Raw genomic sequence first — 19,036 nt, 5'->3', positions numbered from 1 at the left:
TATTTTTTTGAGGACAAGAATAGCCTTGCAACTACAGTCACACTGGATAGCTATGTCGTCATGCTTTAAACACTGTTGCACAAAACCTAGATATTTACACTAATTACTGACAATGGATGTTTCAGCACAATGGATCAGCTTGTCACACAGCATGAATATTGATGGCTGCTGCACTCCAACTGCTCAGAAACTGTATAATTTTAAAAAACCGTGCCATTTATGGGCTCCAAGATCCCCTGAACTGCCAATGTGTGGCTTCTTCTTGTGGTGTAACACTAACCCTTACACGGACGCATTTTTTGTAGCAATTTAGCGAAGATATTTTGTTTGCTATAGTATTAGAACTGTGATCAACTGACTATATTTATTTTTTGATAATTTTATTTTTGTGATTTAGGACCAAAAACTGTGGTAGTACATATATCACCATGACACCTTTGTGAGCTATTAAAGCTATGATGGTAAATGGATTTCCCACTTCCCTTTTGTGAGCTATTGTGTGTTGCCATTACACATAAAAAAATAATAAATAGTGTTTTTCATTTTATTTGTGTTTTCTTTTACTTTATTTAAAAAATAATTACATTTCAAGTTTACAAGTGGTTTATATTCAGCATGATCAATTTAATGCTCATTTACAAGCAATATTTCTTTCTCAAACAAATGTTCAAATGGCTGTCACAATCCTCTTTATTTTCCATGAAACTGCCACAAAAATAGTTCAATACACAGGGACACTTTTTAGGAGCAGCAAACGTATTTTATTCTCTTGTCTTTAACTTTCTTAGAACACTTTCAGAACTGTCTGTATGTTTTTCCCAAAATAGGCATGTGATCTCCTACTTTCGCCAGTCAAACATCATCTGGTACAGTGTTCATTTTGGTTAGCAGGGTTACTGGTCAGCCTTTCTTTATGCAGGATGTGAACCCATCTATTAACTGTTTTGTGAAAAGTTCAATTGATTTTCATGTCCTCCTTGTCCTGTATCAGTTATTGTACAATAGAAATGCACTTACAATCATCATGTCTAGTAGGAAGTAGAGAATCCAATGCCACCTCTTAAGAGAATGTCGACCAGTTGCATAATGGTCTCCAAATTGGTAGAAGTGATCTATGCCTTCCATTACATTATTGAATGTTGCTACAGCTTTTGGACAAGTAATATTGCTTGCAGTACCATACTTATTCTTCCTTGAGACAAATCTGGTGTCTCTAGGGTTATCCAAAGTTGTCAGAATAGCGACAGGTTTTATGTCCATCCATTTTATAGTTGCAATACCACGTTTGCACTGGAACTTGAATTCTCCTCTTTTCATGGTTCATTTATCTTTAATCATTGGAGGTGGCCCCTTCTGGTTTGTTCTTACAATGCCTATAGAATATATGCCATTGTTCAATAACATTTGCGCTAGATTCATAGTGGTGTAGAAGTTGTCAAATGTTACCACAATGTTATTGTGTTTCAGGTCTTCGGTTAGGCTAATGACTACACACTCTCCCTGAGAATTTTCTCTAGATCCATTGTCTGATTTTCCTGTGTTAATATCAAATTGTGTGACATAGCCTGTTGTTGGGCCTGCTAAACACCACGTCTTGTATCCTTGTTTGACTGGTTTCAAACGTATGTACCACTTGAATGATGTCCTTCCATTGAAAGGTATCTTGCTTTCATCCACAACCAATAATTCACTGGCAATGTAAGGCCTACGAACTGTGTTGTTCAGAAAGATTATCGGAGATCTGACCTTATGAAGTTTATCATTGTTCAGATGCCCTCTTGGAGGATTCTGCATATTGTCATTTATGTGAATATTTTCACACAAATTTCTGAAACGTTTAGAGTCACAGGCTGCAATATATAAGGCTGACCTAAAGCAGGTTCTGAACTCCAGTAGTCATCATTCCTCACAACACAATGATACCCATCAAGATATTCATTCCAATCCAGACCTGTAACTCGTCTATAGGTAAACTTGTCCAGTTGTTTGTCACCTTTTTGTTTGAATTGCTCTGAATCAGATTTGTCTGCTGAACAACATGCTCTAACATCTGAGTCGCAAATAAAGAAGGGAAGGAGTCTTTCTCGGTGCTGTGTCAATGGGTGGTCGACAACTGGTTCTTGTTATGTAAGAACATCAAGCAAGGCAAAAACAGAAGTGTTATCAGATCATTCATCTTCTGTCAATGGCTCTTCTTCTGCACTTATGGCACCATCAGCAGAAGAGCACAAGAACCATTTACTCTATTATTGATATCGGGCTGTGGAACCAAACAAGGATCAGGGTCCTGCACAATGTCTAAATCGAATTCATCTTCTGTAGCTCTATCACTTTCTGTTTTAGAGTCCTCAGGATCGCTAGGTAGTGCAAACAACAACTACAGTGCTTCTTCTGGTGTGTATTTCTTTGCATAGACATAATTCTTTGACTTTTTCTAAAAAACTGAATAACAGTGAAACAAACCATAAATGATAAACTAATTTTTAAATTATATTTGTTACCAATATTAAAGTTTACTTACCACAATGTCAAAACAAATCCCAGAAATTTTTGACACTACCATAACCACGAAATAAGACTTGATATTACAAATTCACTGTCCAAATAACATCAGGCTACAGACAGAAGTCCTCCTTTACCACTGAGTAAAGGAACTACCACTGAACTCAAAATAACACAAAAAATTTGTTTCTGGACACATTTGGGGAAGTGCTCATGAGATGCAGACCGTCACTGTTAGAGATGAGTTTAGCACTAAGCCCCTGTTGTGTCAAGATTCACTGTAGAGATGGATACATTTATCAGGATACACTAACAGATATTAATATCTAGCTGCTATTTTTATTTGTAGTTTTCAATATTTTGCAGATAAACATAATCAAATCTGGAAAGATAACACTCCATTAGCCTTATTATTATAGAATGTCATTTTATGACGACATATTTTTCTGTAATATTTATTCCTATCCTTTTCAATCCATCATTTTTTCTGCAAGTCTTCATTTTTTTCTTCAACTTATGAATTTATATTCTTCTTGACTATAAAAATTCTTCTTTTGACTTTTTTGTCCTGTTACCCTTCTACTCATTCTTCAACCTCTCCCATTTACGTTTTTTGGTTAATTTTTCTTCTTTTCCTGCTTACACTCACTCTGTCAATTTTTATTAACGGACATTATTTTTCTGCTACTACCTATTATGAACAGCCATTATGTTGAACCTCATATATTCCTTCATTTAATTAATTTTTAATGGCAACAAGTGATTCATATTTTAAGTGTATAATTAACAACAGCACCAATAATAAGACTTCATGATGAGCCCACAGCTCTATCGATGTAATATACCAATAATCTCAAAAATAAACAGGTTCAGTAAGCACTTACCACCTGGCAAAAACATCTTGTACAGTTGTTGTTAGAACATGACCAAGATGTAGAGTTCCAGTTACATTTGGAGGTGGTAAAAGAATACTGAATGGCACACGAGGAGTTTCCACTAATGAGAAACAGTTATGTTTCATCCACCAATCGTATCGACCAGTTTCCACATCTTTGGGATTATATTTAGATGGAAAATCACCAGTGGCTGCAACATTAAACAATACTTTCTTCTTTCTATTCACAGAGAAATAATTTTCTATATTTTGGGCAAGAGGTAATTTCAAAATACAATAATTCTAAACATATCAAAATGGGCGTGGAAATTAATTAAAATTACAAAAAACATTTAAAAAATACATGCTTGTGGACAGTAGCCATCGATGCGCTAAGTGAAGAAGAAGAAGATAGGTTAAAAATGTGTATGTTGTACTTAAAAGTGTTCAGCCACATGATTGTCTCCACTTTATGCACAATATTTTCACAATCAAAATATTGTGCATAAAATGGAAATGACAACTCAGATTAATGCCCACAAGAAAACTGTTAATCAGTCACACATAGACCTGAGAGTTCAAGTGTGAATTTGTTTAAGAGTAATTTGAAGGAAGGTTCTAAGACACTGAGCATGAGGACTGTTCAAAGAGGATGCAAAAAGGCATGAGACTTTGCCTTATCATAGGAAATAACAAAGCATTTGCCTGAAGTGGTTTCTGAAAACTATAGAAATCCTAATTCACATTTATATAGTGAGGAAAATTCTGCTGGACTGTGAATACTTAAGGATAAAGGAGACCACTTACAGAATGGTAGATGCTCTGGGATGTCGAAAGGCACACACAAAGGAAAAAGAAAATTTGTTGCCAGGTGCAGTGGGTAGAGAGAGGAGCAGGAGGCAGGAAGAAAGGTTGGGGGCATGTAGCTTGCAGCTTGGTGGGAGGCAGCAGGTTTTCTGGCTAGGCATGTGGGAAGGAGGGGTGGCAGGTGCATGGGCTACACAAGTACCAGTGCCGGGGGGGGGGGGGGGGCGGCACATGATGGTCATTTGGAATTGTGGATTTGGAGGGGCCGGACAGGAAAGAGGAAGGGGAAACTGTTGGCTAGAGGGTATGGGGCATCTTGGGTTAACGTACATTGAGGCAAGGAGGGTTAAGACAGCAAAGGATGTGTTGTAGGCTGAACTCCCATCTGCGAAATTAAGAAAAGCTGGTGATGGAAGGAAGGATCCAGATGGCCTGAGTTGTGAAGCAACCAATAAACTTGAGCAAGTTGTGCTCAACTGCATGTCATGCCACTGAGTGGTCATCTCTGTTCTCGAGTACAGTTTGGCAGTGGCCATTCATTCCAATGGTTAGCTGGTTGGTTGTCATATCAACATAAAAAGCTCTGCAGTGATTGCAGCACAGCTAGTATATGACATGACTACTTTCACACGTGGCCCTGCCTCTGATGGGATAGGATAAGCCCGTGACAGGACTAGAGTAGGAAGTGCTGGTCGGGTGGACTGGGCAGGTCTTGTTCCTGGGTCTTTCATAGGGATAGTATATGTCTGACAAGGGGTTGGGAATGGCTTAGGGATGAACCAGAATGTTGTGTAGGTTGGACATCAGAATAACACATTTGGGAGGGAGGGAGGGGGGGGCGGGGGAAGGGAAGGACCTTAAGCAGGATGCCCCTTATTTTTGGGCATGATGGCAAATAATCAAAGCTCAGATGAAGGATACGGTTTGGTTATTGGCGTCCAGGCTGATATCAGGTACTGATTTTTGGGGTGGTGGGAGGATTAGAGGCGTGTGAGGATATGGCATGGGAACTCTGTCCGTGGTCTAGGCTTGGGGGACAGTGCCTGTCTGTGAAGGCCCTAGCGAGACCTTCAGCCTACAGGGTGAGGGTCTTCTCATCACTGCAAATATGCCATCCAGAGGTAGCCAGGCTCTACAGGAGCAATATCCCCCCCCCCCTCCCCCCCGAGAAAGGAGTGACAGATGTCAAAATGCAGGCACTGATGGTACTGGTGACATTTTGACAGCTGTCATCCCTTCCATCCCTCCACCATTTGATGCGGCAGTGACTAACACTACTAGGGAAGATCATGATGAATGTCCATACCTCCAACTGAAGAGACTGTTTGAGTTTTTTATAAGATGAGAATTACTCTGCTTTTGCCTAAGGCTGCAGCCTGACCCTTCTGTGCTCTGTTGTTTTTTTCTATTTGAATGTCAGTGAGAAATCCTTTAACTTTGTTTAGGCCTACTTCAAAAATTATAGTTTTCTTCAATAATACAAATATGAAAGGAAAGTCTCAGGGCACGGCCTCAATTACCTAAATACCTGTAACAACATGTGCAGCTGCCTGCTCGTCCAGGATGTATAACATCAAGTGTATCACCTATGCACTAATTCACACCTTGAGCACATACTTTACACTGAGAATGAGACTGAATTTTGAATAGAGGTTGGCCTTTCCTCATGACTATCCAAATCAACAAGAAGTGCATCACCAGAGCTCAAGATTATTTGTTTTTAGCTATCAGTCTTCTGACAGATCTGATGCCTGTCACCACAAATTGCTTTCCCAAGCCAATCTCTTCATCACAGAGTAGCACTTGCACCTTATGTCCCCAACTATGGCTCTGCTGTGCATGACAATTCTTTTATCCTACAACTCTCTCCTGCACCACAGTAGCTCTTCACAGATGTCTAACATGCCTCTTCTCCTAGTCAGTATTTTCCAAATAAGTTATTCATTTCTTCCTCAATTCTGAGGAAGACTTCCTCATTTCTTACTGGTGACTGTTCAGAATAAAAATATATGTACAGGTTTTCATAATTGGCAGTGTAAATTGGCACTTTTATGCTCAGCCAGCATGTGGTATTCCCATGTAAAGTGTACTGATGGGTTTTATGTTTCACCCAGGGTGTGTATTATTGTACCACATAAAAAACATTGTTTCTCACCATTCAGCAAGTACTGGCAATTGAACCTACTTCTTTCTAAATATAAGAATCTACTGTTCTTCCATCATTTCTTTCCATTTACATCTAAATTACACAATTATTTTGATATTTTTGCATAATCTTGCAGCAAATAGCACCCTGTGGTATCCCAAAATATACCGAGTTTAGCCCTAGATTACTAAACACTCCTAAAATTTCCGTTTACAGCAGAGTATAAAAACAAGGTATTTTGTACTTAATTTGGTATGAAACATACCACTGGTGATGTAATAACTATAATTAACTAATGCTTAATCTCTAAAATGTGACTTCCATTGAATAAATCTGTAGCAGTAAAATTTATGACGGTTTAGTAGCAATGTGACATTGGGTTAAGACAGATAGGGTTAAGCAAGACTGGGGTTACTAAGTAAATTTCGAGGACGTATCATAAATGTCAGTGTGAATAGATAGCACTGGTGATATGTTGTTAGGACACTTTACATAAACAGCTAATTGTGGCTGTTAATATATAACTTGCTTCACATTCCTGAAGGCTCCCTTTCATGTTGGTATTTAAGGATCACGAACGTGTGAATGAGTAAGTGTACATATGTAAAGACTTTACTGAACGCCGCATCAAGCATAATCGACCAGATTTTTGATGCTTTAATATTTTTGCTGTATTGCGTGTGTCTATACTTATATTTTGCAAGCCACTATAAAATGCATGGCAGACTAATTACGACGACCCCAAGTCACAATGTTGTATCGTATCGAAAATAGACTCCTAAAGTAACAGGATCTCTCTAACCTACAGCGTCTAAACAGTCTTAAACTTCCGCTAAAAATGGATAGATGGTTATTTGGTGCAACGATAGTGTGAAAAATGCACTAATGAAACATTTAGCCCTGCGTAAGTGGCCATAAATTAACAGTTCCTCCTTTCATTTAACCGCACGATTAATAAGTACAGTTTACCTGTATGCGCATTTCGTCTTGTTTCTGCAGTGGTTAGTTGCCGAAAATTAATGGATGGTACAAAAGAGGGTTGTACATCCTTAAAAAGAGTTCCAAGATAACAGCGAGAAAACTGCAGACATCTATCTGCACTACCCATAGTATATCAAAATGTCATGTACTTAGTACCATACTGCATTAACATCAACTACGTCAACCCAAATGCAGTTGTTTCCTATCCATACCACAACACCAACATTATTGACTGCTAGCACAAGCACATCTGTTCGTAGCGCGTCTGCTTTTAATATTTATATTTAGCAATCACTGGTGACCAAAGATACTGTACATGACTGTTTTATGATTTATGCAGGGATCATCTCACAATAATTAAGAATTTCTCATAATTCAAAGAAAATAAGTAGCTGAACACAAACATATACATGCACGCTCGCACACAGAATTTATAAGAAGGAAGAACACTTTTATGAGGATAGGACAGGTGGTCGCCCATCGCAGTACTTGCCCGAAATTCTTTAGGAAAACCGCGGAAAACATAAATCAGAGTGGCCGGATACAGCCAACTACTTCATCCTGAATATAAGATCAGTGCACTTCACTGCCTCAAGGCCAATTTACAGTAACTTTAAATTAACTGTCACGTCATGTCACGTCACGTCACGTAAAACAGCCCACAATGGATTCCAAATGGCGTCACTCACACTGTCCGTCACGTCAGATCACGTCAAGGTTTGAAAGTTTTGACGGAGTAGTCAGGCCAGTTCACACTGGCCATCACAGCACCTCCATGTCACGGCACCGTTTAGATGAGATTAGATTAGATTAATTATTCATTCCATAGACCCATAAAAGAGTGAATCCTCCTGGGTGTGGAACATGTCAGATGTATTCACACTGTCCGTCACGTCACGTCACGTCACGTCAATTAAGGTCACTGGATCTCAATTCGCATGCATAGACAACAGACCATGTATATGGTCTATGCTCGCATAGCTGTCCTCAACTGTTTTCATCGCGGGTGATTTTCAACTACTTTTGGGCATGAAGTGCACAGACACAACACGGTAGCTTATATAAGTGGATCCTGGGGTCCATATTTGTACGGAAATGACATTTATTGGACTCGAATGGCTTGCATCTTGCAGGGGTAGCGTGTATAGTAGAGAACGAAGACGTAAGTGGGGTCAACTGAAGAATAGGCTACAACCCGTCGGCTTTGACAAAAGACGTCTTAGTTTTCTCATAGATACTTAAGTCTTTGTTTTAGAGCCATAGATAATAAACCTTCAATTATGTGTACATTGTCACTGTGTTGCCGATGGCTAAATTGAGTACACACTCACAGGCCAAATAAAAAAAATAAAAAAAAAGATAATAAACCCGTTATCTAATGTGGCGAGGTGTCATCACTGTAAATTGAAATAAATATATGTGTTTTTAGAAGACAAGGCTAGACATTGTGTACGATTTTTGTAGCTTGTGTTAATTTAAATCATCTGTTCGTTCCAATTCAGTCGATACTCATTTTCATTCTTAGTGAGTTTTAGAAATTTTGGAACAATTGTTTTTCAGTCTGGACAATTTTTACTTTTTGATTTTCGTTTGTAGGTGTGGATTTAGCTATTCCTATGAAATGGGTTTGTCAACTGCAAACACAATAAAAATTTTACAATTGTCACATTTTTTTCGCCTTCGCTAGCACTAGTATTACTATGATATATTTCAGTCGACACTAGTCCTATCGAAGGCGAAAAGACCTATATACGAAAAAATCGTATCCCTTACTTCAGTCGACCTACGTAGGTCAACTGAAGAATAAGATACTATAATCGGTTCATCATAAGAATAAACCTGATGTAAACAAACACAAATACGATGATTGGTCACAAGCCACAGCGCGCGTAAGCTGGTGGTGTTACGCTCTTGGAAGTAGGTCCTACTGATGTATTAGATATGTTATTACTAAGTTACGTTAAATGGAACTTTACGATACTCAGATGTATTAACAGTCATCAACTTTTTTCTTAATCACGCTTTAGCTACGTAGTTCTTATTTCAAAAATCGTGTACAGTCACAGCCTCTGCAGTGTTGTGCTCTGATTGTCGCGTTGTTAATGCGCAGTATGAAAATGACTGAGGCTGCTTTCTGTTCTGTAGTGAAACACGCGCGAAGAACACGGTTAAAAAGTGCTGAGAAATAGGCTGTTCTTAATGTTTCACATAAATTTACTAAGATAACCGGCTTCGAAGCTTTACCACCGTTGTATATACGACAGTTAATCAATCTATCTAGATTGAATGTGTAGCGAAGTCGGTAGCGTGCCAGTAGTGTCAGTGTCGTCGTAACTGCTGTCTGCATCACGTCTGCTGTGCAGCGAGCTACGTTAATTTAAGTATTAACTGTATTTTTCTTACTTGTCACTTCTTCTTCCGTGTGTTTTTGCTTTTAGGAAGCTTTAATATTCGAGTGCTAGTAATAATGTTCCATAGATTTCGTGTCTGTTTTGAATACAGTCAGAGAGAGTTCCTTTTGTCAGCTATAGTGCCAGTAGTGCTAGTGTTTGTTTTAAATACAGTCCAGAGACAGGTAGTGCTATTTTCATTGTCTTCAACAAGAAGTGTCTAGTAACCACAGTTTAGTCAGCTATCAGCCGCCTTTAGTGAATTAGCAGTCTAGTTAAAAGTTGATTAACTCTCTACAGTAAATTGATTTCTTAGGATGGATAGGATGTGTGACTGCTGTGTGCGGACGCAGGAGGAGCTGGCCACTGTGCGCGAACAGCTGAACGTTTTGAAGGCCACGGTCAGCCGTCTTCAGGCTGCTGCCTGGGAGTGTAGCTGCAGTGGGGAATCTGGTGCATCTCATGGTACACCCCAGGTGTTACATGCTTCACCCACTGTCTGGGCGTGGTTGGGCCACCCTCTCCCCAAGGGGAATGGCGGATTCAGTGGCGTTCGCGGCGCACGAGGCGGAGGGTCAATGTGGAGGCTGGCCGTATGGCATCGCCCGCTCAACCTGTGAATGGGCATGTGGCTGCTCCTTCAGCAAGGTCTGAGCAGGCACACAGGGGGAGGGGTTTATTAGTGATTTGAGCTCCAACGTTAGGCGGGTGATGGAGCCCCTTAGGGAAATAGCAGAAAGGTCGGGGAAGAAGGCCAGTGTTCACTCTTTCTGCTTGCTGGGGGGTTTCATCTGAGATGTGGAGGAGGCCCTGCCGGCGGCGATAGAGAGAACTGGCTGCACCCAACTGCAAATTGTTGCTCATGTCGGTTCCAATGACTCCTACCATCTGGGTTCAGAGGTCATTCTCAGTTCATACAGGCAGTTGGCGGAGTTGGTGAAGGCGGAAAGCCTCGCTCGCAGGGTGGAATCTGAGCTAACTATTTGTAGTATCGTTCCCAGATCCGATCGCGGTCCTCTGGTTTGGAGCCAAGTGGAAGGCTTAAACCAGAGGCTCAGACAATTCTGCAGAGATCTGGGGTGCAAATTTCTCGACCTCCACTATCGGGTGGAGAAATGTAGGGTCCCCCAGAATAGGTCAGGCTTGCACTACACGCAGGAAGCGGCTGCAAGGGTAGCGGAGTACGTGTGGAATGCACATGTGGGTTTTTTAGGTTAGAGAATTCCCCCCCGTGGCCTGACAAGACGCCTCCTGCGACGCGGCAAGGTAGTAGTAGGCAAAACGCAACAGGGAATAACAATATTAATGTGGTAATAGTAAACTGCAGGAGCATCTATAGGAAGGTCCCAGAACTTCTCTCATTAATGAACGGTCACAATGCCCACATAGTACTAGGGACAGAAAGCTGGTGAAACCAAATGTAAACAGTAATGAAATTCTAAACTCAGATTGGAATGTATACCACAGAGACAGGCTGGACAGTGAAGGGGGAGGCGTGTTTATAGCGATAAAAAGTGCAATAGTATCGAAGGAAAGTGACGGAGATCCAAAATGTGAAATAATTTGGGTGAAGGTCACGGTTAAAGCAGGCTCAAACATAGTAATTGGATGTCCCTATAGGCCCCCTGGCTCAGCAGCTGTTGTGGCAGAGCACCTGAAGAAAAATTTGGAAAATATTTCGAGTAAATTTCCCCACCATGTTATAGTTCTGGGTGGAGTTTTTAATTTGCCGGATATAGACTGGGAGACTCAAACGTTTATAATGGGTGGCAGGGACAAAGAATCCAGTGAAATTTTTTTAAATGCTTTGTCTGAAAACTACCTTGAGCAGTTAAACAGAGAACTGACTCAGGGCGATAACATATTAGACCCTCTGGTGACAAACAGACCTGAACTATTTGAAACAGTTAACGCAGAACAGGGAATCAGCGATCATAAAACAGTTACTGCATCGATGATTTCAGCTGTAAATAGAAATATTAAAAAAGGTAGGAAAATTTTCTGTTTAGCAAAAGTGACAAAAAGCAAATTTCAGAGTACTTGATGGCTCAACACAAAAGTTTTGTCTCAATTACAGATAGTGTTGAGGATCAGTGCATGTAGATGTAGATGTAGCATAATGAAATGTGAACTATGTACAGTAAATCGTGCGTTGGTTGAAATCTCACCAGTATAATTTTTTCTCGTTCAATTTTAAATACCTACATTACATAAGTATAAAAGCCACCATCATTTTTTATGAATAATACACCACTTCTTGTTTGTAATTACATACTGGATGCGAAATTCCTGTTTCCATTTCAAATACAAATTCTTCATTATCGGTGTTTTATGAATGACTGCTCACAAAAGTTGTTTAAATTAAGAAAACATAACAATTCAATTTTTAAGGCAAAAATGAAAAACCAAATCCTCTTTATTTGGGCTATGTCCATCGTTTTATACCGCAGAGGTAGATAAGTATCGTAGAAACATGAAAAAGAATCATTTTCACAGCATCGAGAACACCATTCAAATGCTGCATTTTTACATTTGCTACTGTACCATTGCAATATGAACCCAACAGGACTGATTTCGAATCAAGCTGCAGGATTTGGCCCGAGAAGTAACAAGACTGTTATGGTGCCAGACTTACTGGAACTAACGCACACAGCTTTTTCACATGTCACTGCCGAACGCTGATGGGACATAGAACGGCTCGTCATAAAAGAAGAGAAAATGCTGCATCTGGTTGGCTTCGTTGATACTGTTATTGATAGGCTCGTTATCAGTGTAGCAGGTACCACTTCCAGAACGGAAGTGTATTTCTCGGATTCGAATAAGGAAGGAGCTAAGAGATTACCAGACGACTGACTGTAACACCTTCAATGGCTTCAACATTTAACTATACGCTGAAGTCCTTCAGTACTCTCTTACGTTACACATAGCTTATGCAGAAAAATTACCCTATGAGTAAGTCAGGAATTTTCATCATTCTTGTTTTTAATCACAATAGTACATTAGCTAAAAACGATAACGTGTTGCAGTTTTCGTCTAGTCGTGTAAGGAGCGTGTTGTGGGAGATCTGTAGTGTATTGTTTCATTTTGCTTAAAAATTAAATGACACTCGAAGCTGTATTGCTCCTCTACTCGTCTCTTTGTACGTGTGAACTGCAGCTGGCCACGTCACTGTGGGCTAACTGTACTCATTGGCCGGCTGATGCGCCGGTAAAGCTGTTGTCCCGTATTATCGCTAAGTCGATGCGCGTAACGCACAGCACAAAACGTACCCTTATTATTGTACTTGACAGAACTCGAGACAGACTGGCTGCAGTCCCATGTGAAACGGAAATCCAATGAGGTTCCAGCAAACGCGGAAGAATACATAGCGTAAAGCCACTGAGGCTAATTAATAATTATGTTCGACAGAGGGTAATGCGTTCAAGAATATAACTTTACTTTTGCATGTCGTTGAACACAGGAACAATGCCGAAACCAAGATATATAAGAAGAGATGGCATAGCGCTAGAACAAAACCAAAGAATAAATACATCGTAAATAACATTCTTCACAGAATAAACGCCAAAGGCCATTGTGCGATTTCGTTGTGTCACCAGGCGGTTCCTACACAGCCCCCCCCCCCTTCCCCCCCTTTGTAGAACAGAGCTCGTGGCACATAAGGATAGTTGTATTTTATAACTCTGCCCGCCCTAGAGCGCTTCTCTGAGAACTGTGGGTCTTCCGGTGTGGTTTCCTGCTTCTGGCTTGGCGTGTTGCTCTCTGCGGGCAACACTTCCTCGTCATATTGTATAGGCGGTGGTTCTTTAGTGGTGTCTTGATTTTCTTCGTCAACTGGTGGCCACATGTGCGCCAGTTTAACTTTCTCAGTGGAAACTGTTTGTTGCTTCCCGTCATGATTTATCTGCAGCACATGTTCATCTCTTGCGAGTACTTTATACGACCCAGTATACAGCGTCTGTCCTCAGCCACACGTAAGGACAATCGCTAAGCTGGTTGTGAACGATTGGCATGTTGGTACCATATCGAGAACCAGGTGTCGGTCATAGCTGTGCCATGTGGTTGCGGATTTGTTGTTAGACGGAAGGCATGTCGCCCGCTGTTGCCTCTGTCGGTTCAACGAAAAATTCTGACGGCAGCCTGAGGTTCACTCCGTAAACCAGTTCAGCCGTGGATGCATCTAGGTCTGATCTGCAGGCAGTTCGAAGACCTAGCAGCACCACTGGCAACGCTGAAGTCCAGCTGTCCTTATGGCACATCAATGCTGTCTTTAATGTCCTGTGCCACCGCTCAACCAAGCCATTGCTCGCTGTGTGATAAGCGGTTGTGCGGTGACGTCAGAATCCACAGAGCTTGGCTAATTGTTGGAACAAAGTGGATTCAAATTGTCGTCCTTGATCAGTTGTCACGTATAGTGGACATTCAAAACGGAAGATCCAAGAAGCCCAAAATACTCGAGCTACCACCTCAGCTGAAATTTCCGACAGTAGAGAAGCTTCTGCCCATCTTGTACACTGGTCCACCAATGTCAACAAATACTTGTAGCCTTACGAAGGTGGTAGAGCGCCCACAATGGCCAAATGAACGTGGGATAACCTCTTTGTTGCTGGGGGAAAATCTCCAACTGTCTTATGTATATGCCGTTCAATCTTGTTTCTTTGGCACCTTATGCATGTTGTTACCCAACCACGGCAATCCTTCCTTATACTCGGCCAGACAAAATGTCCAAATGAACGTGGGATAACCTCTTTGTTGCTGGGGGAAAATCTCCAACTGTTTTATGTACATGCAGTTCAATCTTGTTTCTTTGGCACAGCATGCATGTTGTTACCCAACCACGGCAATCCTTCCTTATACTCGGCCAGACAAAACGTTCCGTGAGTAGTTTGATAGATGCTCTGCTACCTGGATGACTGAGTCCGTGAATGCTGTCGGAAACCTCTTTCCGTGGTTGCCTTGGGATGAAAGGCCTGGGTTTGTTCGTAGCTATATCGCACCATATCTTCACATTCGTGCCCGCTGGCTAGATCAATTTTAACTGAAGTCAGGTTCTTATGTCCTGTAAGTACTGTTGGAGTTGTGCGTCATTAGCTTATGCTGCAGCTAATTTATTGTAGTCTGTGGTTTGTGAAATAACCAAGACCCGCAACAGGAAATCAGCGACTATGTTTTCGGCTTCCTTTATATGCTTGATATATGTAGGAAATTGACTGATATATTCTAAGCGGCGAAACTGACATGGCGAACAGTTATCCTGCTTGTTGGTTTATGGTCGGTGTATACAGCAAATGCTCTTGCCTCTACATACGGGCGAAAGTACCGGATAGCTTCATATATCGCTAATAGTTCTCTGTCGTACGCACTCCATTTTCTTTGTGGGTCTGTAAGTTTTCGTGAGGAAAAAACCCAAAGGCTGCCATTTGTCGTTTACTTTCTGGTGCAGTGCGGCTCCCAACGCGTCTTGGCTGGCATCGACTACTATTGACAGAGGTGCTTTTGCTACCGGCTAAGTAATGAGTACTGCTTTATGTGTTGAAATGCTCTCTCCATGCCCACGTTCCATTGCAACGGTCGTTTGCCATTTGCATTTTTACCTGCGAGAGCGTCTGTCAAGGGCGCTTGTACTAGTGTAGCTAGCGGCAAATGCTGTCTATAGAAATTTACCGCACCTAAAAATTTTCTGAGTTAATGGTAAGTCTCGGGGCGGTTCAATTTGTCGATTACTGCTACCTTGTCCTCTCGCGGGCGTATGCCCTCCGCCGAAACTTCATATCCTAGAAACGTCACTTACCGTTTTCGCAGTTCGCATTTTGCTTTGTTGGCTACTATCCCGTACTGGTTTATGCGGGCGAACACTGCGGACAGTTGCTTCTCGTGTGCTTCTGCCGTCGTTGATGAAATTAATGTATCATCAAAATAAGCGAAGCATCCTTTCAACCCGCCCAGCATTTCATCAATAAATCGTTGCCATGTTTGAGCTGCGTTCTTTAACCCGAATGGCATTCGGACATATTCGAATAAACCGATAGGTGTTGTAACTGCTGTTTTCGGTATGTCTTCTTCTGCGACCGGTATCTGGTGATAAGCATTTTTACAATCAATAATGCTAAAGATCGTTGCCCCAGCTAATTGATTTGTGAAAACGCGAATATTAGGCACTGGGTAACGATCTGGTCTAGTACGTGCGTTTAACTTCCTGTAATTGCCACATAGTCTCCACGACCCATCTTTTTTCTTCGCCAAATGTATGGGTGACGCCCATGGGCTGTCTGATCTACGCATGACACCTAATGCCAGTAATGCCCCGAATTCTGCTTTTGCTGCCACATACCGATTGGGTGCTAAACTGCGCGGTCGTTGATGTGTTGGCTGACTGGCCGTGGTGTAAATGTGGTGTACAGTTTTGTGAGTTACTGCGGATTTTTCTGCGACCCTATTATCATTTACGGCTTATGACACCGCGTCACTGTTATGCGTTGGGTTGTTTTTGGGGGAGGAGACCAGACAGCGAGGTCATCGGTCTCATCGGATTACGGAAGGAAGTCGGCCGTGCCCTTTCAAAGGAACCATCCTGGCATTTGCCTGGAGTGATTTAGCGAAATCACGGAAAACCTAAATCTGGATGGCTGGACGCGGGATTGAACCGTCGTCCTCCCGAATGTGAGTCCAGTGTGCTAACCACTGCACCACCTCACTCGGTCTCACAGTGCCAGCGCGGTAAGTGTTACGTTCTGTGATGCCATCTACTGTCTCTTGATTGCACTTAATCTGTGCATTAGCAAGATCTACAGTAATGTGCATTTCACAAAGAAAGTCTGCACCCAGTATCCTGCCGGCCGGAGTGGCCGAGCGGTTCTATACGCTGCAGTCTGGAACAGCGCGACCGCTACGGTCGCAGGTTCGAATCCTGCCTCGGGCATGGATGTGTGTGATGTCTTTAGGTTAGTTAGATTTAAGTAGTTCTAAGTTCTAGGAGACTGATGACCTCAGAAGTTAAGTCCCATAGTGCTCAGAGCCATTTGAACCCAATATCGCCTCTGGCACCTCTGCCAGAATGAAGGTCCACTAACAGCTTTGTGAGAAACCTAAAGCGACTTCGATTTTACGTGTGCCATGAGCAACAATGGGCGACTTATTTGCTGCAGTTAATTGCATCAGTGGAGTGCCATCCGTTCCTTGATAGTCAGTAAAGAGGAGCACACTCAGATCAGATCCCGAGTCTGTTAGGCAGCAACGGTTCGACTTGAAATCTCTGAACTAAAGCCGTTTGGAGGTGGTAAGAAAATTATTGATGTTACTTACCCGTCCGTATTTTGCGTCGATCTCACCTCGTTGTTGCAAGGCGCGTTTCTGTGTTACCGCGGCCCGCTGCGCCTACTGCTGACCGCCGCTCACGTTTGGGTACACACATGGCTGCGAACACATTGTTGCTCTGCCCGCGAAGCGTTGATGGTACCAACATACCCGTCCTTGTTGAATTTCGCCGTTGGCCTTGCTGTTTCCGTTCTGTAAGGATTGTGAGACCCGTTGCTGCGCCGGCCGAAGTGGCCGTGCGGTTAAAGGCGCTGCACTCTGGAACCGCAAGACCGCTACGATCGCAGGTTCGAATCCTGCCTCGGGCATGGATGTTTGTGATGTCCTTAGGTTAGTTAGGTTTAACTAGTTCTAAGTTCTAGGGGACTAATGACCTCAGAAGTTGAGTCCCATAGTGCTCAGAGCCATTTGAACCATTTTGAACACGTTGCTGCAATAATGTCATCTGTCTTGTTAGTTCTTGCATTATTTTGTTGACGTCCGTATGCTGAGTCTTCTGTATTGCTGCTATCACTTCTGAAGCTTCTTCCCCGTTAAAGACTGCCCTGCAAGCCATCTGTGGTTTGCCTATGGTCTCATGGACTTTGTCTGCTTTCTGCAAGAGGTTCTGCATATTGTCTTTTTCACGAGTTACTAGTGCGGCTTTTACCGTGCTTGATAATTGATCTAGCCAGATGTGTTTGAGCGTCGCATCTGAGAATTTTTCTGCGTTGACGATACAGCGCAAATACTTCAAATTTCCGACGGTGTCCTGTCAGCAGTAGCTTCTTCTTTAAGCACCTGTCGTATGCGTCGATTTAACGGTTTACGCATTCTGGCGAGTAATGCATTAATACATTTTTCAACGCCGCGAACGGTCGTTGCTGGAGACCGGAGTATTACATCTTTTGCTGCGGTTGCTGCACTAGCATCCAGCACATTCACCGTTATCGTGAACTTCGTCTGATCATGGTGGATCTTACTTTGGGCAAACGTGAGCTCAATCATTGCAAACCATAGCTGCAGTTTGTCCGGCAGGAACTGCCGTGTTCGAATTTTTACGTGCTGCATGTTTTCCTTCGGGGTGTTGGTTTGTACGGCCGCACGCGTGTTTGACGTTGGAGTATAGGCGTCTCCAATGCTAACTTCAGTGCTTCAGTTGTTCACGTTCTTGAAGGTTCACCAGCTGCATCTCTTCATTCCTCCGTGAACTTTCTGAAGTCGCTGAATTCTCTTGTTTGTACATCGTAATTTTCTTGTTCAGTGTTTGGGGTCACTACTAAAGCCACTGAGGCTAATTAATAATTATTTTCGAGAGAGAGTAATGCGTTCAAGAATATAACTTTATTTTTGCATGTCGTTGAACACTGGAACAATACCAAACTCAACATATATAAAAAGAGGCGGCATACCGCTAGAACAAAACCAAGGAATAAACACATCGTAAATAACATTCTTTACAGAATAAACGCCAAAGGCCACTGTGCGATTTCGTTGTGTCACCAGGCGGTTCCTACAAGTACAATGTTTACATCAGGTTTAGTCTTATGTTGAACGAATTATAGTGCTAGCAAAGAAGAAAAAAGCGACATATGCATCATTGGCATCCTGTACCTATATAGGTTAACTAAAGACGAGATATAAATCTTACGTCACTCACCATTTTTCGTCTTCGCTAGCACTAATATCCTATACAGGTCAACTGAAGTGTGAGATACACATTTTGTTTATGTTGCTTTTTTTCGCCTTCGCGTAGTTCATCTGAGGTACAGGATGCTAGCATTAGTATCCTTTTCTTCCTTTGATATATATTGGTCATCTGATGTATGGGTGGCAAATTCTACGTATGTCGGTCTTTTCGCCTTTGCTAGTACTAGTACCAACTGAAGAATAGGATGCTAGTAGTAGCGGATGCGAAAAATGCGACACCTGTAAAATTTGTATCCGGTACTTCAATAGATCTACGTAGGTCAACTGAAGGATAGGATTACTAGTGCTAGGGAAGGCGAAGAAGTCTGCACACATTAAATTTGTATCCCGTACTGC

At 42.0% G+C, this 19,036-nt stretch overlaps 1 protein-coding gene across 2 annotated transcripts in view; it reads right to left on the bottom strand.

Annotated features, from left to right (window-relative positions):
- The window catches only part of LOC124788533 (valine--tRNA ligase-like), a 137,283-nt gene extending 129,687 nt beyond the window's left edge, over positions 1-7,596 (bottom strand). For both annotated transcript variants that reach the window (XM_047255806.1, XM_047255814.1), the window contains exons 1-2: positions 7,299-7,596; positions 3,387-3,588 (exon numbers count right to left, since the gene is read on the bottom strand). In XM_047255806.1, coding sequence (XP_047111762.1) covers positions 3,387-3,588; positions 7,299-7,437 — 341 coding nt within the window. In that variant the 5' untranslated portion in view covers positions 7,438-7,596. The remainder of the gene's footprint in view (positions 1-3,386; positions 3,589-7,298) is intronic.
- Positions 7,597-19,036: the final 11,440 nt, after the last annotated feature.

The sequence above is a fragment of the Schistocerca piceifrons genome, chromosome 1, assembly GCF_021461385.2.
Source record: "Schistocerca piceifrons isolate TAMUIC-IGC-003096 chromosome 1, iqSchPice1.1, whole genome shotgun sequence".
NCBI lineage: Eukaryota > Metazoa > Arthropoda > Insecta > Orthoptera > Acrididae > Schistocerca > Schistocerca piceifrons.
The sequence above is the reverse complement of the archived record's forward strand: the minus strand, read 5'-3'. Positions and strand labels throughout refer to the sequence as shown.